The sequence below is a fragment of the Phalacrocorax carbo genome, chromosome 3 (genome assembly GCF_963921805.1).
Source record: "Phalacrocorax carbo chromosome 3, bPhaCar2.1, whole genome shotgun sequence".
Taxonomy (NCBI): domain Eukaryota; kingdom Metazoa; phylum Chordata; class Aves; order Suliformes; family Phalacrocoracidae; genus Phalacrocorax; species Phalacrocorax carbo.
In genome coordinates, this window is record NC_087515.1 from 47694099 (window position 1) to 47713685 (window position 19587).

The 19587-nt window shown below is 46.9% G+C and overlaps 1 protein-coding gene across 7 annotated transcripts in view; it reads right to left on the reverse strand.

The window, feature by feature from the left end:
- The window catches only part of BMP2 (bone morphogenetic protein 2), a 123549-nt gene extending 116883 nt beyond the window's left edge, over nucleotides 1–6666 (reverse strand). For 6 of the 7 annotated variants that reach the window (XR_010372121.1, XM_064446807.1, XM_064446808.1 and 3 more), the window contains exons 1-3: nucleotides 6577–6666; nucleotides 5264–5622; nucleotides 2515–2752 (exon numbers count right to left, since the gene is read on the reverse strand). Coding sequence is in view for 6 of the 7 variants with exons in the window: in XM_064446807.1 (XP_064302877.1) it covers nucleotides 2515–2752; nucleotides 5264–5615 (590 nt within the window). In the remaining variant the exon portion in view is untranslated. Of the gene's footprint in view, nucleotides 1–1059; nucleotides 2753–5263; nucleotides 5623–6576 lie in introns of those variants that run through there. The other variant, XM_064446802.1, reaches the window with a different exon arrangement.
- Nucleotides 6667–19587: the final 12921 nt, after the last annotated feature.

The following is a 19587-nucleotide window of genomic DNA, read 5'->3' on the forward strand; positions in this document are numbered from 1 at the left end:
ATGACCTATGAGACATCATCAAGTCAGCCTTTCTGAGCAACAAACCCATTAAGTACCTTCGCTGTAACCCTAATGATTCTGGTAAAAAAAAAAAAAAAAAAAAAAAGAGGAGTTTAGGGAGGGCTCTGAGAGAGAGGAATTTTGTGTTAATAACAAGTTAGGCTAACAGGAGGCCCAAATCAGAGATTCCCAGGGTTGACTTAGAGAGGTCTCTAATGGGCCAATTCTACACACAGCTTTAGAAGTGCTGCCTCAGCTTACCAAATCCAGAAATGGATCTACCACGGAGTGTGAGGGGGTTCTGACATGTCTGGAGGTATCAGCGCAGAGCCATTATATATCCACTAAAGACACTGGAGAGCTCCTGAAATAGGCAGGAACTTACCACTAAGCAGTCTAACACAATTTCATTCTGTTCCCGGCTGCAGGCGATCACCAAGAAGCCAACTTAAGCTACTTTCCTGCTCTACTATTTGAGCACAAATTTCACACAACAAGCAACCCAGCCTTTGCATGCTCGTCCCACATGTACAGCTAATAACCTGGCTGCCATACCAGTCTTTTAACGCACAACAGGCACAACTAAGTATTAGCTTTAATGCTACGTTTGCCAAATGCAACCTTACACAAAGGATTTTAAAAGTAAGGAGATGTAAGCACAAGTTACCCTAGCGATGACTGCGCAAGTGAACCATTTTTTCTTACAGACTGGACTTTTCAGAAAGAAATACGAGAGCTCTGTGATTTGTTATCTGAAATAAACATTTAAGGGTGGGGGGGGGGGAGCTTTCAAACATAAAACCCTGGAAAGGAAGACAAGCTAATCTGCAAAACCACAAAGCCATCAGCTGAGGTTAGATAGGATCCTGCATATGACAACAGCTTGCTGTATGTAGGGCAAAAATTGAAGATTAATTTCACTATAACTCTCCACAGAAGTGAGCTCTCATCTGAGGTGAGGAAGCATGCAATACTTCTCCAACTGTTAAAGACAAGGGCCGGTACAAATAAGATAATTATTCCTCTTTAGCATACATAACCACAAAAAAAAAAAAAGGATGACATTTTAGTTTTTATTATTTTATATTTGGCCAGGACTTTTAAAGGAAGGACTTTTAAAGGAAACATCAAACATTCAGTTTTCTGTAGGTCTAGAAAGGATTCAGTCTTCCCCCACCCCCACCTCCCGCAGGATCTCTATTGGCCCTTCTTATATTCACACTGCAAATTAGTTGGGAATAGCAGTATTTATACTAGATCAGCAACGTCTGGTTCTTATCCAAATGTTCCACCTAAAGAGGATGCCAGTTCTCATGGATTGGACAGCCCACCCTGCAGCATTCCTGAGAATTGTACAATATAATAATCTTGAAAGTCAGCAGAGTGGATTATCCACTTTTTTCTGGACTTGAACTTGTGACCTTAACAGTAGCACAGCAGAAAGCAAATGTGCTATGCACTTTGCCATAGTAACCTTCCATGTATTCTTTTCAACTTAAATACACACAATTGAAACAGCTACAATTTTGGAAAATTATGTACAAACCCTATATTTTTTTCTTTTTGATTACATATAAATACAAATTAGCTATTCTTCTAAAAAGTGGTTATAATAGTAAATAAATACAAAATAAGAATCTGACCATTATACTTCATGTGCTGGGGTTAAACCCATATAAAATGTACAACTAAAATACATTTAAAATCTTTAAAGGAATATTTCTCTGATTAAAATATTTGTTTTCCCAACTTTTTCGTAGACATAAATATATTTTCAAAATAGTTGTGTTTTTTTTTCTTTCCATTTCATTACATAAATAAAGTCTTCATTGGGAAATATTAAAGTGTCAGCTTTTCTTTTTTTTTTTCTTTTTTTTTTTTTCTATTTTTCTTATATATTTGCTGTGTTAGCGGCACCCACAACCCTCCACAACCATATCTTGATAGTTCTTTAATACAACTTTTTCATTCTCATCAAGGTAGAGCATGGAAATAGCACTCAGTTCTGTCGGCACACAGCAAGCCTTGGGGATTTTGGAATTCACTGAATTGACCAAAGTCTGAACAATGGCATGGTTTGTTGAGTTTAGATGATCTGCCAGTGGAAAAGGACATTCCCCATGGCAGTAAAAGGCACTATACCCCGGTGGGGCAACAATCCAGTCATTCCACCCCACATCATTGAAGTCCACATATAACGGATGCCTTTTGCAACTGTATTTGTGGCGTTTACGCTGTTTGTGTTTCGCTTGACGCTTTTCTCTTTTATGAAGCGGGTGTCCCTTGCCATCATGCCCAAACGTTACTAATAATGGCCTGAGCTGAGACCAGCTATCTTCATCCTGATGTAAAGACCTGCTAATCCTAACATGCCTCTTGGAGGCACTGTTCTCTTTGTCCAAGTGAACCACCTCTACCACAAACCCATGATTAGGTTGTCCATGTGCAATCCACCTCAAAACAGCTGGCGTTACATCAAAACTTTCCCATTTACTTGCATTATGATGCACCAACCTGGTGTCCAAAAGTCTTGTGACAGGGTCCTTAGAGGTGGATGTGGCTGGCTTTATAATTTCATAAATATTAATACGGTGATGGTAGCTGCTGCTGTCCTCAAAACCTCCGTGCACCTGTTTCCGAAAAATCTGGAGTTCAGCTGAGGTGATAGACTCCTCATTAGGAATGGAAGTTAAATTAAAGAAGAAACGCCGTGCTGTTTTCCCACTTGTTTCTGGCAGTTCTTCCAAAACTTCTATTTTGATTAAACAGGGAAAATAAAAAAAGAAAGAAAGAAAGAAAGAAAGAAAGAAAGAAAGAAAGAAAGAAATCAGCAACTGAGACAAGCAACCAAACTCCTCAGATAGTCTGCTGCTGGCAACTTTCAAATGACAGTTAACACACGTGACATAAAAGGTCTGAAAGACTTTCAGGCAGAAAATACCATCTCCCTCATCTTGCTGTTTCTTTATGCAAGCATGTATAGCACGAAGTGAAGAATGCTTCATTTATTGTTATGCATTTTGATTGAATACTGCTGCCCCTTTGCATTCCAGGTGGTTATAATAAGTGGCAAGAAACACGCAGAATTATTTTGGAATTCCAGGACATTAGCAAGAAAACTCAAGCACTATAGTTAGCAGGGGTCTGATGAGAATCATTAAAACTGATTGAGGACTTAGGGTAACAATTGCATTTCTGCTTTTTTCAAGAATATGGCTCTAACAACAGTCCCTTGAACTCCATTCTGAAAAATGTCACTCCACAATTTAGGTGACTTACAAATCTTAACGTACAGATTTCATATCTTAATTAAGGATGGTAAACTCAACATCTGTAAGGGCACTTTACGAAGCACGCCTAATATTTAACCAAAAGGGCCATAAAGAATGGCAAGAAGGTTCAACCGCTAAAAAGGGGTGGATGGTAAAGGAATAATGAAACAAAGTAATTTCTGAACAACAGGTTTTCAAAATGACACAAGCACAAAAACAAAATTTAAAAAGTCACTAAATAAAGCTCATGTCATTCTTACCTTTCAGTCAACAAATAATTGAATGGAGCTTCAGAGGGAGTAAAATTTATCTAGGGTTGCTAAGTAGTACATCATTGCTACAGACATCAACGAATTTAAAACTATTTGCCAAAACAAATCTCTCTTAAATCATGGGTTTTAAACTTTTGTACTAAGCATCCTGGAGAAACATTCAGTTTCTGAGGGGAAGCCATAACTGCTGTTAGCAGTTCTTAGTCATGTAACGATTCCCTATTGATTCCCATACAACATTTTGCATAAGGTCAGGCTCAGCTTCAGGGTATTTCAGGACCAGGCCAATATTTGTAAATATGCAGATGTTTTGAGTGGGCACAAGAGAAACTTCTGCTTTCATGAAGCCACTACCACAGGGTGAAAACTCAGGGAAAAAAAAAAAACCAGACACACAGATTTTCTTCCAAACTTTGTGAAAATTAGAGAAGAGCTTTTATGTCATAAACAGTCTTTGCTGTAACAGTGTGACTACCCGATACTGCAGATTTTTACATTTGTCTAAAAATTATAAACTTTGCCCCTTCAGCTCCTCTTTTGCTCAGGTCCTTGCCTACCATGCGTCAGTTTAACGTGAATGACCCATGCACTGGCTTTTCCCCACTCACTGCTAGGTGTTTGCTTTCCACACAGGGAAATACAGTCGATGAGAGGTTACATTTCATCATTCATCTCCTGTCTCACGATAAGGCTTTCCACTAAATGGCACCTCCCTTTCTCCGAGGTCACCTCCTTTACCCATCCAAAACATTAAATACTAATGAATTCTTTCATCAACACAGTTTCACATTAAAAGCATGGATAAACTGCATTTTCATTACTTTTACAGTGAGGCCACTGCACACCAGCACCAGAGACTAGCAGTCAGGAACGATTACAACTCAGGGAAACGTTTCCCAAAGAGCACACGAGCGATATGAGTGCCACTGTCTCCATGGGCCTACCCGTGCCATAGCTAACTCCGCAGTGACTGTTTCGGCTCTGTAAGCTGGGAAATGCACCCAGTTGCTCAGCAAGGGCCTGTCCCAGAGGGTCCACTGCCTCGGTGGGCCACAGGAGAGGAGGGGTGGAGGGGCTACTGCGCACCCCGCTCTGCATTTGGCTGGGTTACCTGCAGGTGAGAGCCGAAACCCGGCCGCAGGGCTTTTACCAGCCTAGGCGCTGACGGCTGAGGAGGCGTAGTGTGGGTCCAGGCTAAACTGCTCCTTGACGGCGGGGAGAGCCCACGATTGATCGTTTCATCGATCTCTCACGGGGATTAGATAAGGATTAGAAACCTCTGCAGCGGCCCTGGCTCAGCCGTACATTATGGTCACTTCCCTGCTCTTTAGCCTCGCAGAAGAAAACCTATCTGTGGGAACGCTTAATGCGGGGCCGCTCTGGTTTAGCGGGAAAAAAAAAAAAAAAAAGTAAATAAAACAGGAGCCTCCCGTCGCAGGGAGAGGGGAGGGGGCAAAGAGAGGTTGGCAGAGCAAGCGTGCCGGAGCAGAAAGCCTGAGCCTGCAGCCGGAGCGCTGGAAGCACAGCGGGCTGGAAGCAAGCACACCGCCGCCCCGTTGAATTGAACGAACCCCGCGGTACCGGCTGCCGAGGCCAGGCGCTCCCGGGGAGGAATCCGCCCCGACGCTCCTCCTCCGGCCCTCCCCTTTCCCCTCCGCGGGGCCGCCGTGCACGGAGCCCGTTCCCGGCCCCCCACCCACCCCCGGCCCCCTCCCCTACCTTCGTGGTGGAAGCTGCGGACGGTGTTGGCGCGGCTGGCGGCCCGCTCCAGAGGGTAGCCGAGGGCCTGCGGCTGCCCCAGCTGCTGGCCAGCGTGCAGGCGGTAGAGGTCCAGCATGTAGGGAGGGATGACGACGTCCTTGCTGGGGCTGGGACGCCGCTTCAGCCCAAACATGTGGAGCAGGCGCAGCTCGAACTCGCTGAGGAGATCCTCGGGGCGCTGCGCGGCCGGGGCGGCGCGGCCCGGCTCGCTGAAGCGCCGCCGTCCCACCTCCGGCATGAGGCCGGCCGCGCCGCCCAGCAGCACCTGGCAGAGCAGCAGCGCCAGGAGGGAGCGGGTGGCGGCAACCATGATCAACCTGCGCGGAGGAGGAGGAGGCGATGGGAGGCAGTCAGCGGGGACACCGCGCCGGGGGAGCGGGGGGGGGGACGGGACGGGGGACACGACGACATACACGGGGACGGCCCGCAGGTGGGTCCCACCCCGGAGCCCGGCCTGGCCCCCGCGGCGGAGCGAGGCGAAGCGCAGGCCGTGGCCGGCGGGGCGGGCGCGGAGAAGCCCCCTGCGGGGCCCCCGTCGGGCCGCTTCAGGTGCTCGGCGGGCGGCGGAGCGAGGCAGGAAAATCCCCGTGGCAGGAGATCAAAGGGAGCGAGGCGGGACGGGACGGGGCGGGGGAGCGGAGCGGGGCGATCCGCAACAAAGGAGCGGGGAGGTGAAGGGGAGAAGGGGGGGCGGCCGTTGTCAGGGCGGTGGGGACACGGCCGGGACCGGGCCGCTGCCCTCGCCGGGGCGCAGGTGTGCGCCCGCCCCGGGCCTCCTGTCGGGACCGCGACCGGGACTGCTCGGCGGGGACAACTGCCCGGGGAGGGAAGGGGCGGCTGCCCAGCCGACGTGCAAAGCTACCGTCCCACCCTGTCCCGACCCCCGTGCTTCTTCCACCCCCCACGCCCGCCCTGCACGCTGCGCTAAGCCGAGCCAAGCCCAGCTGAGCCGAGCCCAGCTGGGGCTCGGGGCGGGCTCCGCTTCCCCCGCGCCGGGGCTCGGCCGCTTCCCCCAAGGGAGAGAAGCTATTTTCCCTCGGCGGAGTACAAGAAGGGGCAGGAGGAAAGTACAAATCCTGCTACGTCCTTAGCCAAACCCACAGGATATTCTTCTCCCCGTGAAACTCTGCGCTGGATTATTATTATTATAATTGTTATGATTAGTGTCCCGTCCCCCCGCTCTCTTCCAGAGCGCTAGCACCTCCGCCGTGGCCCACGGAGTCATCCTGCGGGGAAGGCTTTCAGCGGATCTGCGACCGCCGGAGTTATACCTGTGTGCAGCAGCAGGGGTTGTGTCTGCAGGAGGGTTTTCTGCTCTCGGGGTGTTTTTCCCGCATCACTTGGTGTTACTCCAAACTTCGCTGCTGCTCCTCTACAGCTGCCGAGCAGAAAATAGAAGTTCCCTGAAGTACAGTCCGCCTCAGAAACATACTTTTAGCAGCTGGAGGAGAAGGCAAGTCCCGGCCAGGGAAGGGCTTCTCCCTTTTAAAAGCAGCGATCGAAAAGTTGTTGCTTCTTCTTCCTCCTCCTCCTCCTCGCGTGTGTGTGCGTGTGCCTGCCCGTGAATGGGTCCCTATGTGTCTATGGAGTTAAAAGGCTCCTTTTAAAAATGTCCTTTGCATCACCCGTACCAGACAGATGGACATTTACTGAGACTCCCGCAGCAACATTAAGATGAAGCTTGACTTTTTTTCTCCGCTCCCTTAAAAAGAAAGAAGAAAGGAGGGAGGAGGGGAAAAAACACCAAAAAAAAAAAAATCCCAGAAAAAGGGTGGGGAGTAGCTTGCTGCCGGCCCGCGTGGAGCGGCCGCGCTGGGGGACCGGCAGCGCTAGGGGACTGCGCCGGGCGCCCCACCGGCCTGCCCGCCTCCCGCACCGCACCGCACCATGGCCGGGGGTGACCGGTCGCCGCCGCCGCCGGGTCTTTTTGTTGCTCGGCGATGTCACGACCCCGGAGGCTCGCTGGCCCGCGCCAATCACAGCCGCCCTGTGGGAGCGGGCTGCGGCCCCGCACGGCTTTTAAAGGAGACGCCGCCTCCCTCCTTCGGTCCTTCCCTCCCTCCTTCCCTCCCTCCTTCGCCCGCCCGCCCGGGTCGCGGTGCCGCCGCGCCGGGATGGAGGGACGGCGGCCCGGCCCGTTAAGCCGCGGCAGCCGGTGCGGGGAAGCGCCCGCCGGCCCGGCCCCGCGTTCCGACACGGGCGACCGTGCCCCGCCGCCGGATCGGGCACAGTCGCCCGTGTCGGAACGCGGGGCCAGGCCGAACAATGATCCATTGTGCGGCCCCCGATCGCTCCCGGGCTCCGCCGCCGCAAATCGGATTAGCGCCGTGCCCCGGACTGCCGGGACTGCCACCGGGGCGGTAAGGTGTGAAGGTCACGTAAGGTATCGGGAGAATCCCGGCGCTTTGAAGGCGGGTTTTTTTTTAAAAATAAAATATATATATATACTTCTTTATCTTTCTACCCCCACCAGCAGCAACGCGCGGGAGCCCGCTGCCGCCGGGGCATCCCGCGTCCCGGGCGTGGGGCTAGAAACCCGGAGGGTTTCCTCACTCTCCTTCCCGAAAGCCAAGCGTCCAGTCTCGGGAGGAATTTCCTCCCGGAGGGCTGCTGCGGTTCATCCGACTGCGGGCTCAGTCCCCGGACTTCGCACGGCCGGCAGAGGGTTTGGATTTGCGTTTGTTGATTTTTTTTTTTTTAATTATTTTTTGAAGATGTGGCTGCCCTCCAGTGGTGGAAATGCGGCGGATCTCCGGCCCCGAAACGGCAACCCCATCGCAAACCACCTTCGTCCAGTCCTCCAGGTCCCTCGCCTCCTCCCGGCACCTGCCCCGGGGCCGAGTGGCGCTCCCTGCGGGACCAAGACCGGGGCCTGTGGGGTGGGCGCCCAGCCATGACCATGCCGGCAACCCCTGGGTTTGCAGCCTCGACTGCCCACCACGTGCCCAGCATTGCCCACGGGCCCAGAGGAGGATGGGCTGAAGGAGGCAGGGCTGTGCTCAGTAGGAATGGGCTCCCAATCCTCCCTACATCCCTCACTCTCTTCGCTGATATCAGCAAATCTCTTGGTCCCCATAGAATTTAGGAATTCGTGGGTAGGGATGCATCCTTTGCCCCATCTCTTGTTTGCCTGCTTGGGCTCTGCGGTAGGGCCTGGCCCTTCCTGCATAGGTATGTCATACCTAGCAATTTAGGGTCCTCATCAAAGCCGAAGGCATTGGCACACCATCATTAGCAGGGGTCCCGGTGCTAGCCCAGGCTGCTTCCTGGCAGGGTGAGTGCCCTGTGCTGCACCTCCTCTTCCAAATACCTCTCGGGGGCTTCATTTGCAAAAGACACAGACAGCCTTTGACACCTTGAATTACTGCGGAGGAGGATTTAAAGCAATAACAACTGAGACAGCTCCATTACCAGCTCCTCCTTTGGGAGCGGCCTTTTCCCTCCATCTTAGGGCTTTTCAACGTAGGAAAAACGCCGATTTGAGGCAGGGATTCAGCACATTTGGACCGGAAGGATTTCTCCGGTGGACCTTCTTCTCTTGGTTTTCCTATCACATTAGAGCAACTTCAGCTATACTGGCAAATTGTCACTGCTCACACGGGGAGTTACATACCAGTGTAACAAACCACTTTAGAACTACACCAGTGTAATTAAAGAGCTGGTAAGGCTCCTTCATACCAACAGCTCCCAACACTTGTTAACCTGATTTTTCACTCACTGCCACGCATCTGGAGGGAGAGGTGGCACAGAGCAAGGTGAAATCCTGCAAAAGTTTAGTTACTTTTCCCTTGCATTCCAGCACAGATAATGTTTAATTTTATTACTTCCTGCAAGTCTTTAGCATGAACTGCAAGTGTGTGCAGTGTGACTTCAGGGTATGCCAATTATGTAAATCAGCACTAAAATAACAATGGCAACGTAGTTTACACATCACTGACATTAAATGAGCACTTCAACTTCTAATTGCCATTCCAGTTCAATCTGTAGTGGGTCATGCCAGGAAAAAGTCATTTCTTGCCTCAACACTTATTCACTGTGCCTGGAGCATAGGCTGTACTCTATGCCCAGCTCCATGTTATCTCTAGGAGCTTTCTGTATTAGGATGATGAGCCTTTCAAGGGAGAAACATCTTCATGGCCTTGTTCTGAAGGCCCACATATACTCTGACCTGATACCAAGAGGGTCTTGTAGGTTTGCCCCCTCTCTGATTTTTAAATATAAATAGGCTTTCACAGTCTTCCATTCTCGTGGCCATAAAACACATTTCCCCTTCTAGTTTGTGATTTCTCAATCTGTTTAGAACAGGAGCTGCTGAGGCAGTGACTCTGCCTTCCTGTCTTCTTTCCATGAGGTCCCAAAAGACAACACTGAAGCACTTAGAACATGTTCCCTGAATGCGCTGGCACCCACACCAGAACCTCAGCCACGCCCCAGCACCTTCCCCATGCTGCCTGCCCCACGCAGAGATTTCTCACCAAGGTGGGTCTAGCTCCCTTTCAGCCAGTGCCCTGGTGAATATGGGAAAATAGGCCCTCAAAGCATCATCCATGAAGGTCTGTTTATGGGTTGTGCCTCATCAGCACAACAATCAACTAAACACCCCTCTGCAGAGCCCACTGCCTTTGCATACTGCATTCAGGCCTGCTCCCACTGCATCTGTAGCATCAATGCACCTGAGGTCACAAGCTGAGGAGCATCTTTATCATGATGGAGAGCATTAGAGACAGGTGTATTTAGTTATAATGAATACAGCACTTGGTCTGCGGAGCCCAAACACACCTGGACATGCCCACCCAGACTTCCAGCTCCCCAAATGAGCCTTTGCAGCAGGTGTAACGCCCTTGTCCCCTTCCCACCCTTCAGGTGCAGCAGTGCACCTGCGATAAAGAAACTGCAGCCCAAGTGGCTGCAGTTCCTGGTGCTGCAATTCCCCATAAGCTCCATGCAATTGAGGAGTTGAGTGGTACATCAGCTAAAGATCTAGCCCCATTGTGGTGGGCTCCCACAATGTCACTTCATTTTACAGAGTTATTTTTCAGATCAAGCCTGCTCTTCAGCTAAACCCCTGCCAGAGACAGAAACCGCCATTTACGCTGAAATGATCTGCTACAGATGCAGGGTTTTAGGAAACCTGACTGTGCATATTTGTTCATCTCCATTGTGAAACTTTATTTCCCTGCTCCTGAACTTTGTAGAGTTGACTGATTAATTTCTTTCTTCTTTCCCATGTGCACTTTTTTTTCCTTGGGTTTTTTTTTGTTTTGTTGTTTTGTGAGGGGTTTTTTTTGTTTAGTAGGGGTTTTTTGAGAGGTGTTGAGCCAGAAAATAGTCAACTAGTGGCACCTGCTGCTAAGGTTTCAGATCCAGGTGTTTCTTTCCAGGACCCAAACACAGCTGATAGATATCAACTTCAGGTATTTTTAGGTTTTCTTAAGAAAATTATAGAAAAGTATCAAAAAAAGGAGTGGTTTTACAACTCAGTGAGAGTCCTTTTCAAAGGCTACAGGGGGAAAGAAGTAAGTCTTTTTTCCCCCCAGCATTTTCTTCTTACAAATACTACCCCAAATCACATTTATATACTGCCACCACATAGCGTCTTTTTTTCCAGCCTGGTTAAATTGCAGCTATTGTTGATGGCTAGGGGCAGAAGACTTCAGCTGGAAGACCTATACGAGGAATGCTCACCAGGGTCTCTGACTGTAACTTGTAATCTGTAACAAAATGACCTAATTTCTGGTCCAGTTAGAGAGGCAGGTCTGCAGAAACACTCTCATCGCTCTATGCATGTCAATAGTAAACAGTTTCGCTACTCATTTCAGCAGACCAGTTAGACCAATGCTGAGCATTTTTGAAAATTCCCACTATAGACTACTGTCCCCTGGATAAGACAGGTATGAGATACATTAAATATTGAGTAGTGAGCTTTTTATAGATGTTGCGCATTTTAGTGAATAACCCTCTTGACAAAAATCTGTGCTAAAGTGTGAAACATATACATCGTACAGCATCAAATGCTGGAGGGGCAACTTACGAAAATGAGTTAAGATGTGTTAGTGATGTTGAGGTTTTGGCTTCATAGCAGGTGGAGATTATCTGAAAGCTTTTCTGTTCCTGAACTGTGCTTCCTGTTGACATCTGTGTGAATATGATGTGTGGCCATTCTTTAAAATATTACTTAATACTGTTTCTGAAGACTTATTTGTCTTTTGGTGGTTTGTCTTCTAACATCTATTGTCTCTGCTGCGCAGCCTGTCTCCTGTTCCATGAAGGATGGATTCTCACCTGAGAAGATAATTTACAAGATGGTGATTTGTTTCTGAAGAGGGGAAAGGCAGTTTATTCAGAAATGTCTATTTCTTTCTTATTCACCTTTGCTGAAATCTGGCAGCTCTTCAAAGCTCTTCCTCTGTTTCACAGTGAGTCTCAATTTCATTCATCAAATCTCAGCTTTCCTTCTGTCATAGTGGCAGGGAAATCGGAATTTATCAGGAAATACAATGCAGACCCAGTATTTTCTATATTTCCAGTATGTCACCATTGCTAGTGAACGGTCACAGTTGCTTATCACAATGTTACCTCTGCAAATAATCAGTTCACCTGGCTGTGCAACTTTTACATTTTAAGACAAAGTCCTACAATGTGTAACACAACTGCTGGGAAAAGAGGAAAGAGGGAGGCTAACATGATAACTTTTTTTATTGTTTCCCCCTTGATGCTACAAACTTCCAAATTTCAAAATCCAGTATTTGACCTGTGGCTTTTATCTTTAAGAGGTAAAAAAATGCCATAATGCTTCTGTAGAGCCTGGAGAACAACTGGGCCATCACTGAACAGATTCCCAGGTGCCACCACCATTTACGTACATTTCATTACATGCAGTATGAACAGTCACAGACTGTCAGGCTAGGGAGGTGCAAGAGGCAGTGAACTAAGATTCAGGAGACTCAATTCTCTTCCCAGCACTAGAAGTGTTGTTTTTCTTCCCTTTGTGCTCCAGTTTTCCCACCTTGGAAATGGGGATGATCGTGCTGACCCCCACTTGTAAGTCCCTGCAAGACCTTCAAGTAAAAGCACTAAGAGTTAGGCACTGCTATTGTTTCAGGCTAAATACTAGGTTAATGCCAATAGTAATCTCAAATATCTGGAATCCCAGGGCTCAGTCTTGCCTTAAAGACAGTGGCAAAATTCATACTGGTTTCTGTGGTACAGGCTCACATGTTTAAGTGATGAAGAGGCAGGGATGCCGACTATTCCGGTCAGAAGATTCGGAGCAAAGAGGGATTTTTTAATTATATAAGTCTTGTTAGGAAGACAATGAGGTGAGGGTGTTCCCCCACATAAAAGAGAAATGGCTGCGTCATAGATGGTCCACTTCAGGAGCTTATAATTTCATCACTGCAGAGATATTGACGTCAAGTAAAATGGAGGATAATATAAAGTTACGCATATTGCCTTAAGAAGTGCATATTTCAGCAGTGAAATGGGATAATGTTTTGCAATTAAAGGCAAGCGTGGCGTTCTGTTTAAGCAGATTGTCTGTATGAAGGCTTTATTGTAGCTGCAGATTTAGGGCATATGAAAAGGTTTTCTGTGCTCAGTTGCAGGATGAAAAATATTGCATCACCAGGCATTCTTGTTCTCTAACACTTCTTTGCCAGTACGCCTTTGATAATGAATGCTTGCAATTTTATTTTCTGGTGTAAAGTCATGTTTTCTCAGGTCATTATCATTCCAATTTTTAAATATCCTCTTAAAACTAGACAGAACTACAGAAAGTAATAGTAAAGCTTTGTGCCTGCTCCATGGCATGTACTCAGCACAAGTGATCAGCTGCTGCACCTGCTTCATAGTGGAAGTAAAGCTATTTGCAAGTTGCTTTCAATTACGTCCCTTGTTCCCAGATCTGCCCAGTTTCCAGAGAATCTCTGATGGGCACAGGTCTCTGTTCAACCACCACCCTGTAACTTTTACATGGTAGCTTGTTGCTTGTCTGCTACAAAATTTACTGACTGGGAGGGGTCTTGCCTGCTCCCAGCTCTTGCCTGCTCCAGCACTGCAGCGCTCCCTCTGGAGTGTTCCAGAGAGCACGCTTGAAGTTTCAGAAACTAATTATTAGCGGCACATGCTGAACTGCTTCAAGGTATCATTTATCCCCGGAACATCTGTAGCCCCAAAGTCATAGTGCTCTTCCTGTATTCAGCCTTCCCCTTCCTCTCCAAGAGGAGGAAGAACTGCTACCTCCATTTTACAGAAGTGGAAAGGGGGCAGAGAGCCGTGGTGAACAGCTGTTCTTCTACTGAGGTATACAGGGGCCCAAAGATCTACATAAGTCACACGAAGATTTTCAATGACACAGAATCAGGTTAGATACAGTTTTGGGGATAAAATCCCAAAACTTCAGTAAGATGTTAAGTACTTAGCTCATGTAGACATTTTTGAAAAGCCCAATACCAGATCTATTACCCAATAGCTTCCTGATGAATTCCTGCAGTGCCTTGTCCACGGTTCTTACTGCAACCCATAAATCCTAGCAGGAATATAATAATCTCATTCAACTACGGAAAAATCTCTGATCTTGTAAAAGTCAAACTGCACAGAAGAGAGAGGGTTTTTTACAACCTCGGTCAGGACAATAAAGATACTGGTGAGGGTATCAACATAGATTTGTTCCTGAGCTGGATCAGTCACCTTAACAGAGGCACACAGTGAATTACCTCACCTGCTGTGCCATCACCTCTTCCCCTTTTCTCTTCTTCAGGCCCCACTGCAGGATGGGTGCTGAACAGCCAATCTGCTAAGCACTTTGGGGAAGCCAGGGCCAACCTTTGCATTCCTTCATACCTTTTAACTACCTTCCTACTTTTTTTCTGAAATTTGCAATGACCTATCTATCTACCCTTAGTTTACGTGCTTGTAAAACTAAGTATGTCCTTCAGCCAGTTCAGGGTCAGGCTGAAAAAGCAGTACCATAAAACATTCATGATGTGCAGCATTGCCCAATGATTAATTCCATTATTCCCATCAATTCTGCATCCTCTAACTGGACTTATGCAGCCTTGGCATTGTATTAGTGTAGGAGGTTTGCTCTTTCTTATGTTTTCTGTTTTCTATACAGTATTCATGGGTATAGACTCAGTAAACATTCACATCCACTTAACGTGAGTATACTAAACATTGAATACATTCCTTTAATCAGCCGTGGAATAAACTCCTTTCAAATAAATCAAAATCCTAAACAAACAAACAAGCTGGGAACCACAGAATAAACTCCATTTATTTTGCACCTTTGACCTTCTCACTTGCTCTCTGCTCCCCTGTGCACATCCCAAGCCTCTGCATACAGCCCTGACAGCCACTGCCTTTTGAAAAAGAAAAAGGAACTGCCCCAAAATTTCTCCTGCCCCTCTTTGTTTGCCAGAAAAGGCAGCCAGCGCATGAATCAGGGAATCAAGATCGCCGCAAGCCCAAAATTGCTACCTCAGATAATTTTAAACAGGCTGAACAGATTCTGTAAGTCCTTGTTCAGATGCTCACACAGCGTAGGAAGAACCCTGAGGACCTAAAAATTAAGTTTATGAGTAAACCCTTGAAAAATCAGGGCCATGCTCTCCATACCAGTGGAAAACTGAAATTCCAAGTTGCACAATCAATTGTGACATTCATTTCTGCAGCTGGTGGGAAAATAGTTTCCTTACAAAATAAATTTAATAAAAAGTAGACTGTTTTGTATCTATTTTTTCCCTAAGCAACTTCTAAAGTGTCAGACATTAATATTAAGGAATTTTGATAAATTGAAAAAATACACCACTGTAATAATATGTAAATATTATTTTTTCCTTCTTTCCTTCCATTCATTCATAATATTGGACACATTCTGATAAAACAAGCTGAATTTACCAGGGCTAAAACTGTGAAAAAGCATTTCTACACACTCTCCAAATGAAAACATATACATACAATAAAATAAAGGTTTACTTCTCTTAAGCCAAAGTGATTTCACAGCTAAGCCTGACTGAATGCCATTTGCACCACATTACCATGTGTGTTCAGGCAGCTGTAGACATACTTTACATGTTTGCTTTCATTCAAAATAATGAATTCTAATTTCATTAGAAATAATGAATTCTAATTCCATTAGAAGTACAAAATTCCTCTACACCAGATCATGATGCCAGCTTCTATTTGAAAAATTTCTCCTGTAACAAGCCTTGTAGGTTGTCAGATTGAAAAACCCCGCTGTATAGAAGAGCTAGGGTAGCTCCCATGTATCACGTAAGTTAGGCCACTAAATCTGGGCAAAGTAGCACACGGGCCCTGTACTGGCCCACTGTGTGCATATGAATTCTAATGACTGCACATCTCAGCTGTATTGCTGCAACGAGCTATATGTGTGTCTATATCTAACAAGAACTGGTTGCTTTTGCTACGAATTCCAAAGGAATAGCAAAAGGCAGGAACTGAGGTCTTCATTGACGTGTTTAGCCTTACAGCTCAGGGGAAGTTGCCCTGGTGCACTAAGCTGCCCAATTTATCCATTCTGCAGGCAAAGGATGTATACAAGCTACCTAAGTAACTCAAACAGAAGCTGCCGATATTCTGGTGCGTTGTCAGTCCCAACATATTGGATATCAGCTCAATATTGCAGCAGTTAGCTTTAGGGTCTGAAGTCCATTTCTTTGGCTTTTGATCTGCTCTATGGTTTTCCCAAAACCCCATGTGGAAAGGCAGCTTCTGAACTGCCACATGGTGATCATTTAAATTAAACACTTTTAAGCAGAGCAGCAGCTCAGCAGAAGGAATATCCCCATTGTGTTCAGAGAAATAGTATTTTTCAGTGTCCCTCAAGAGGGGTATAACTGCTCCTGGCAATCCCTTCATTAGCCCTGCTACTGACAAAAGGGTTTGTAATACCACTACTTCGATATAACCAATGTAATAAAACCAGGAAAGGCTATAACCCACCCAAATGAGGGGGCTTTAGAGCTTTTCTCTTACTGTAATATTTCACAACCTAAAAGCAGAAGAAACCTCAGCGTTGGATCCTGCCTTAAGGAGGAAAATGAAACCCCAAGTTAACTGTGGGGAAGTGAATCTCTATCTCACCCTTACTAGGCCAGTGGCGCATAGCACGGGCATTTGGAAGTTGGCACCTGCAGCTTGGAAGGCTTCAGACACCATGCTGGGCTTGCAAAGCCAACACAAGGCAAGGCTTTCAGGCCAGAAACTGGAGTTCAGGGGGCAGAGTGTCCCTAGTTTCTCCCCGGTTTATCAAAACTGCAAGTGTTCCTTCATCTGTGTTGAAAGAGCCATTTACACCCACCTTAGGGCATTAACGAGAAAACCAGGTCCAACAATACCACAGCAACCTGCCGTATCACTGCCCAAGCTCAAAGATGAAAAATGGATCATATTCCCCACTCCCTCCTCTTCCCTTCCCATCTTTCCTTCCCACAACACATCACTCCATGTTCCTCCTGGGCCCACTGCATTTCCAGAGAAGCAAAATTCTCTTCTTCCAAAGCCCAGGGCAAAATTCCATGGGAGCAAGCTAGACCCACAACCCTGTTTATATCTCTTCCTCTAAGGCTACATCTCTACTAGTAAATTAAGTGCACCTGAGAACATTCCTGGGCACAGAGCTGGCATGGAAAAGCCTGCTTCACTGCTAGCTTCCACACCAGGGTGGCTGAACACAAAGTGCTGCTTGGGGATGGCCCCAGGAATGCTAGAAAAAACTACGTCTGGAAACTATTTGGGAGAGAGCTTCTTGGCCTGGCCCAAAAGCATACCAGGGGTATCCTGACAGTGCAACCAGTCACTGGCTTTTAACTGGGCCCAAAATGTTCCCAGGCACTGCGTTATTTACCAGTGCAGGTGTAGCTGAAGGCCATGCCTACCTCTGCCTGCCCAGGTACCACGAGGAGGATGCAGGACCTAGATTAACACTGTCATCACTTCAGTCAGCTGACAGTGATTTCATACACTTGTTGAACGCACCTTTTATCTATATAGAAGTTGTTGATAAGAGAGCGTTTAAAGCACCCTAGAGGGGAAACCACTTGAAAGCAGAGTTGCAATGATCCAGAGAGCAGCTCTGGGGCAGGCCCAGACTGAAACAGGGTGGGATCCCAGGGTGAGGCAAGAGGACTCCCAAGGACGCCTGCAGGGCCAAGCCCTGTGCTCAGCCATTCCCACAGAGGGGCCAAAGGATCCTTGCTGCAAATTGTGCACAGGCTTGCCAGGATCTGTGGAGCTCTGCAGTGGCACACACCCCAACGGAGTTTTGCATTGCGTTTGGACCACAAGGTGGTCCAAACTGGCACCCAACTTGTGACTCTCATCCTCTTTATTAGGGTGTCACGCTACAGCCATAAACCCTGTTCTGGTTGCAGGGAGCAGGGAAAGGGATTGACTTTTCTTCCTACATCCTTGCTGAGAGTTAGCGCCTCTTCCACATGCACAACCACTCCCTAATTCAGGTCTCCCCATATACTCCAAGTTAGGATAAAACTTCTCCATGCATTTAAGCTAACACCAGGTTAGGGAGCAATTTTATGTGCTGTTCTGCTGGCAGGTAAAAGGGGAGAGGCACCTCCGGGGAGGGGGAAGAGGAGAAGGGGTGAGAAGCTGGCTTGGCAGAAAGCACTGGTGCCAGATGAGGATGCGTGACCACAACCTCTTCAGGCAGGGTTTTATCTCAGGGTTTTTTTTTTAAACAGCTCAGTGATGGGAGTACATATGTTTTTATCCAGTTCACAAGACAAACACATTGCCCCAAATCCCTCCCCAAAAGCAATCATCTGTCCACTACAGACAATTATTCAGGCAAACCTCATTCAAGTTTTATTCCTTCACTATCAAGCCATAAACTGGGCAAAAGATACCAGTGATCTCCACTTAAGCACTCCCTGTGCCCAGGGCTTCTGTGCAACCAAGGCAAAGTCACTTCTCCTATATATGCTGCAGCTCGATAACACCTTGTTTGGGTTTGAGGCTTGCATTTCCAGTGGCTGATCTATCCTGGAGATGAAGGACCCTTCCCTCCTCTCTCCATCTGCCCTCTATTCAGCACAAAAACTTTCTGAAGTAAGCCCGGCTGCCAAGAACACAGTCCCAAACAACTCAGCTCATCAAAGCGCAGGCTGCCACCATCCCTCCCTTCAGATACCTCCTTCCCAGCCCTAGCCACCTAGCCCTGCTCCATCTCTTATGCCAAACCTAGTGCTCCTGCAGTAAACAGGTTCAAAGAGCTGGTTTGTCTGAAAAGTAATCCCTCTCTTACACAGCACTTCGCACTTAGTGGGGTCCTGATCTTGGTTGGAACTTCTACATTACAAATCATTCCTCCCCTTTATATTTAAATGAGATGTAAATTAATTTAATAATTAAATCTCAGTGAAAATCTTTAACTTGTAAACCAGGATTTAAAAATGTGTAGGAGCCACATTCCCTTCCCTGCCATAGCTGAAGGTACAGTAGCTAATTTTTCAGTTCACGTTGTTTTGTTCAAAATCAAATGAGGTTCATATTAGACCTACAGAAGGAAATCATGATTGATGATCTGGCCTGCCCAACTACAATTCCTTTACTAACAAAAATATTTTGTAAGTTCATTTATTATTGAGATCAAGCAATAAGTCTGGAGCTACATAAAATGGTTCCAATTAGATTTAAGTAATTACCATTTTGAATGAACATAAGCTTTTCTGGATTAAAAAAAAGGGCAATAAAAGCTCAAGTAAGCTCACATCTGAGATTTAAGCCTTCAAAGCTTTGTTGCCTTCCACCCCCCCTTTTTTTTTTTAGTGTGAGAGAGAGACACATACACGCACATACGAGGACAGGGGGAGGAGGAACATGGATGTATGAAAAAAGAGGAGTGATGTTCCCAAGCTGATTTCTCTTCCTGGGCGACCCAGTCTCCCTGGGAATGCTGCCCATGTTATCTGCACCAACTGGATCAGCAACAGCACGAGAATGAAGAGCTTCTGCAGCATCATTAAAGTAAGTGCAAAGGGGGGAAAAGCCAGCAAAGCACAAGTTTAATAATCTCACTGAAACCCTCCTGCAGATGAGGGGAAAGTGTCTTCTCCTGCAGCAGCAGCTTTCCAAGGAAAAGTTGCAGCGTATAGTAAATGAAAACAATTTCAGCACAGCACCAGCTGGATCCCTACAGCAGCTGAATTAGTCAACCAGAGAGAAAAATGTTTCATATTCTGACAAAGGCGCTTCCTTGGAGCCATGGAGACCCAATTCAGAGCAGAAAGTACTCAGGTGCCCCT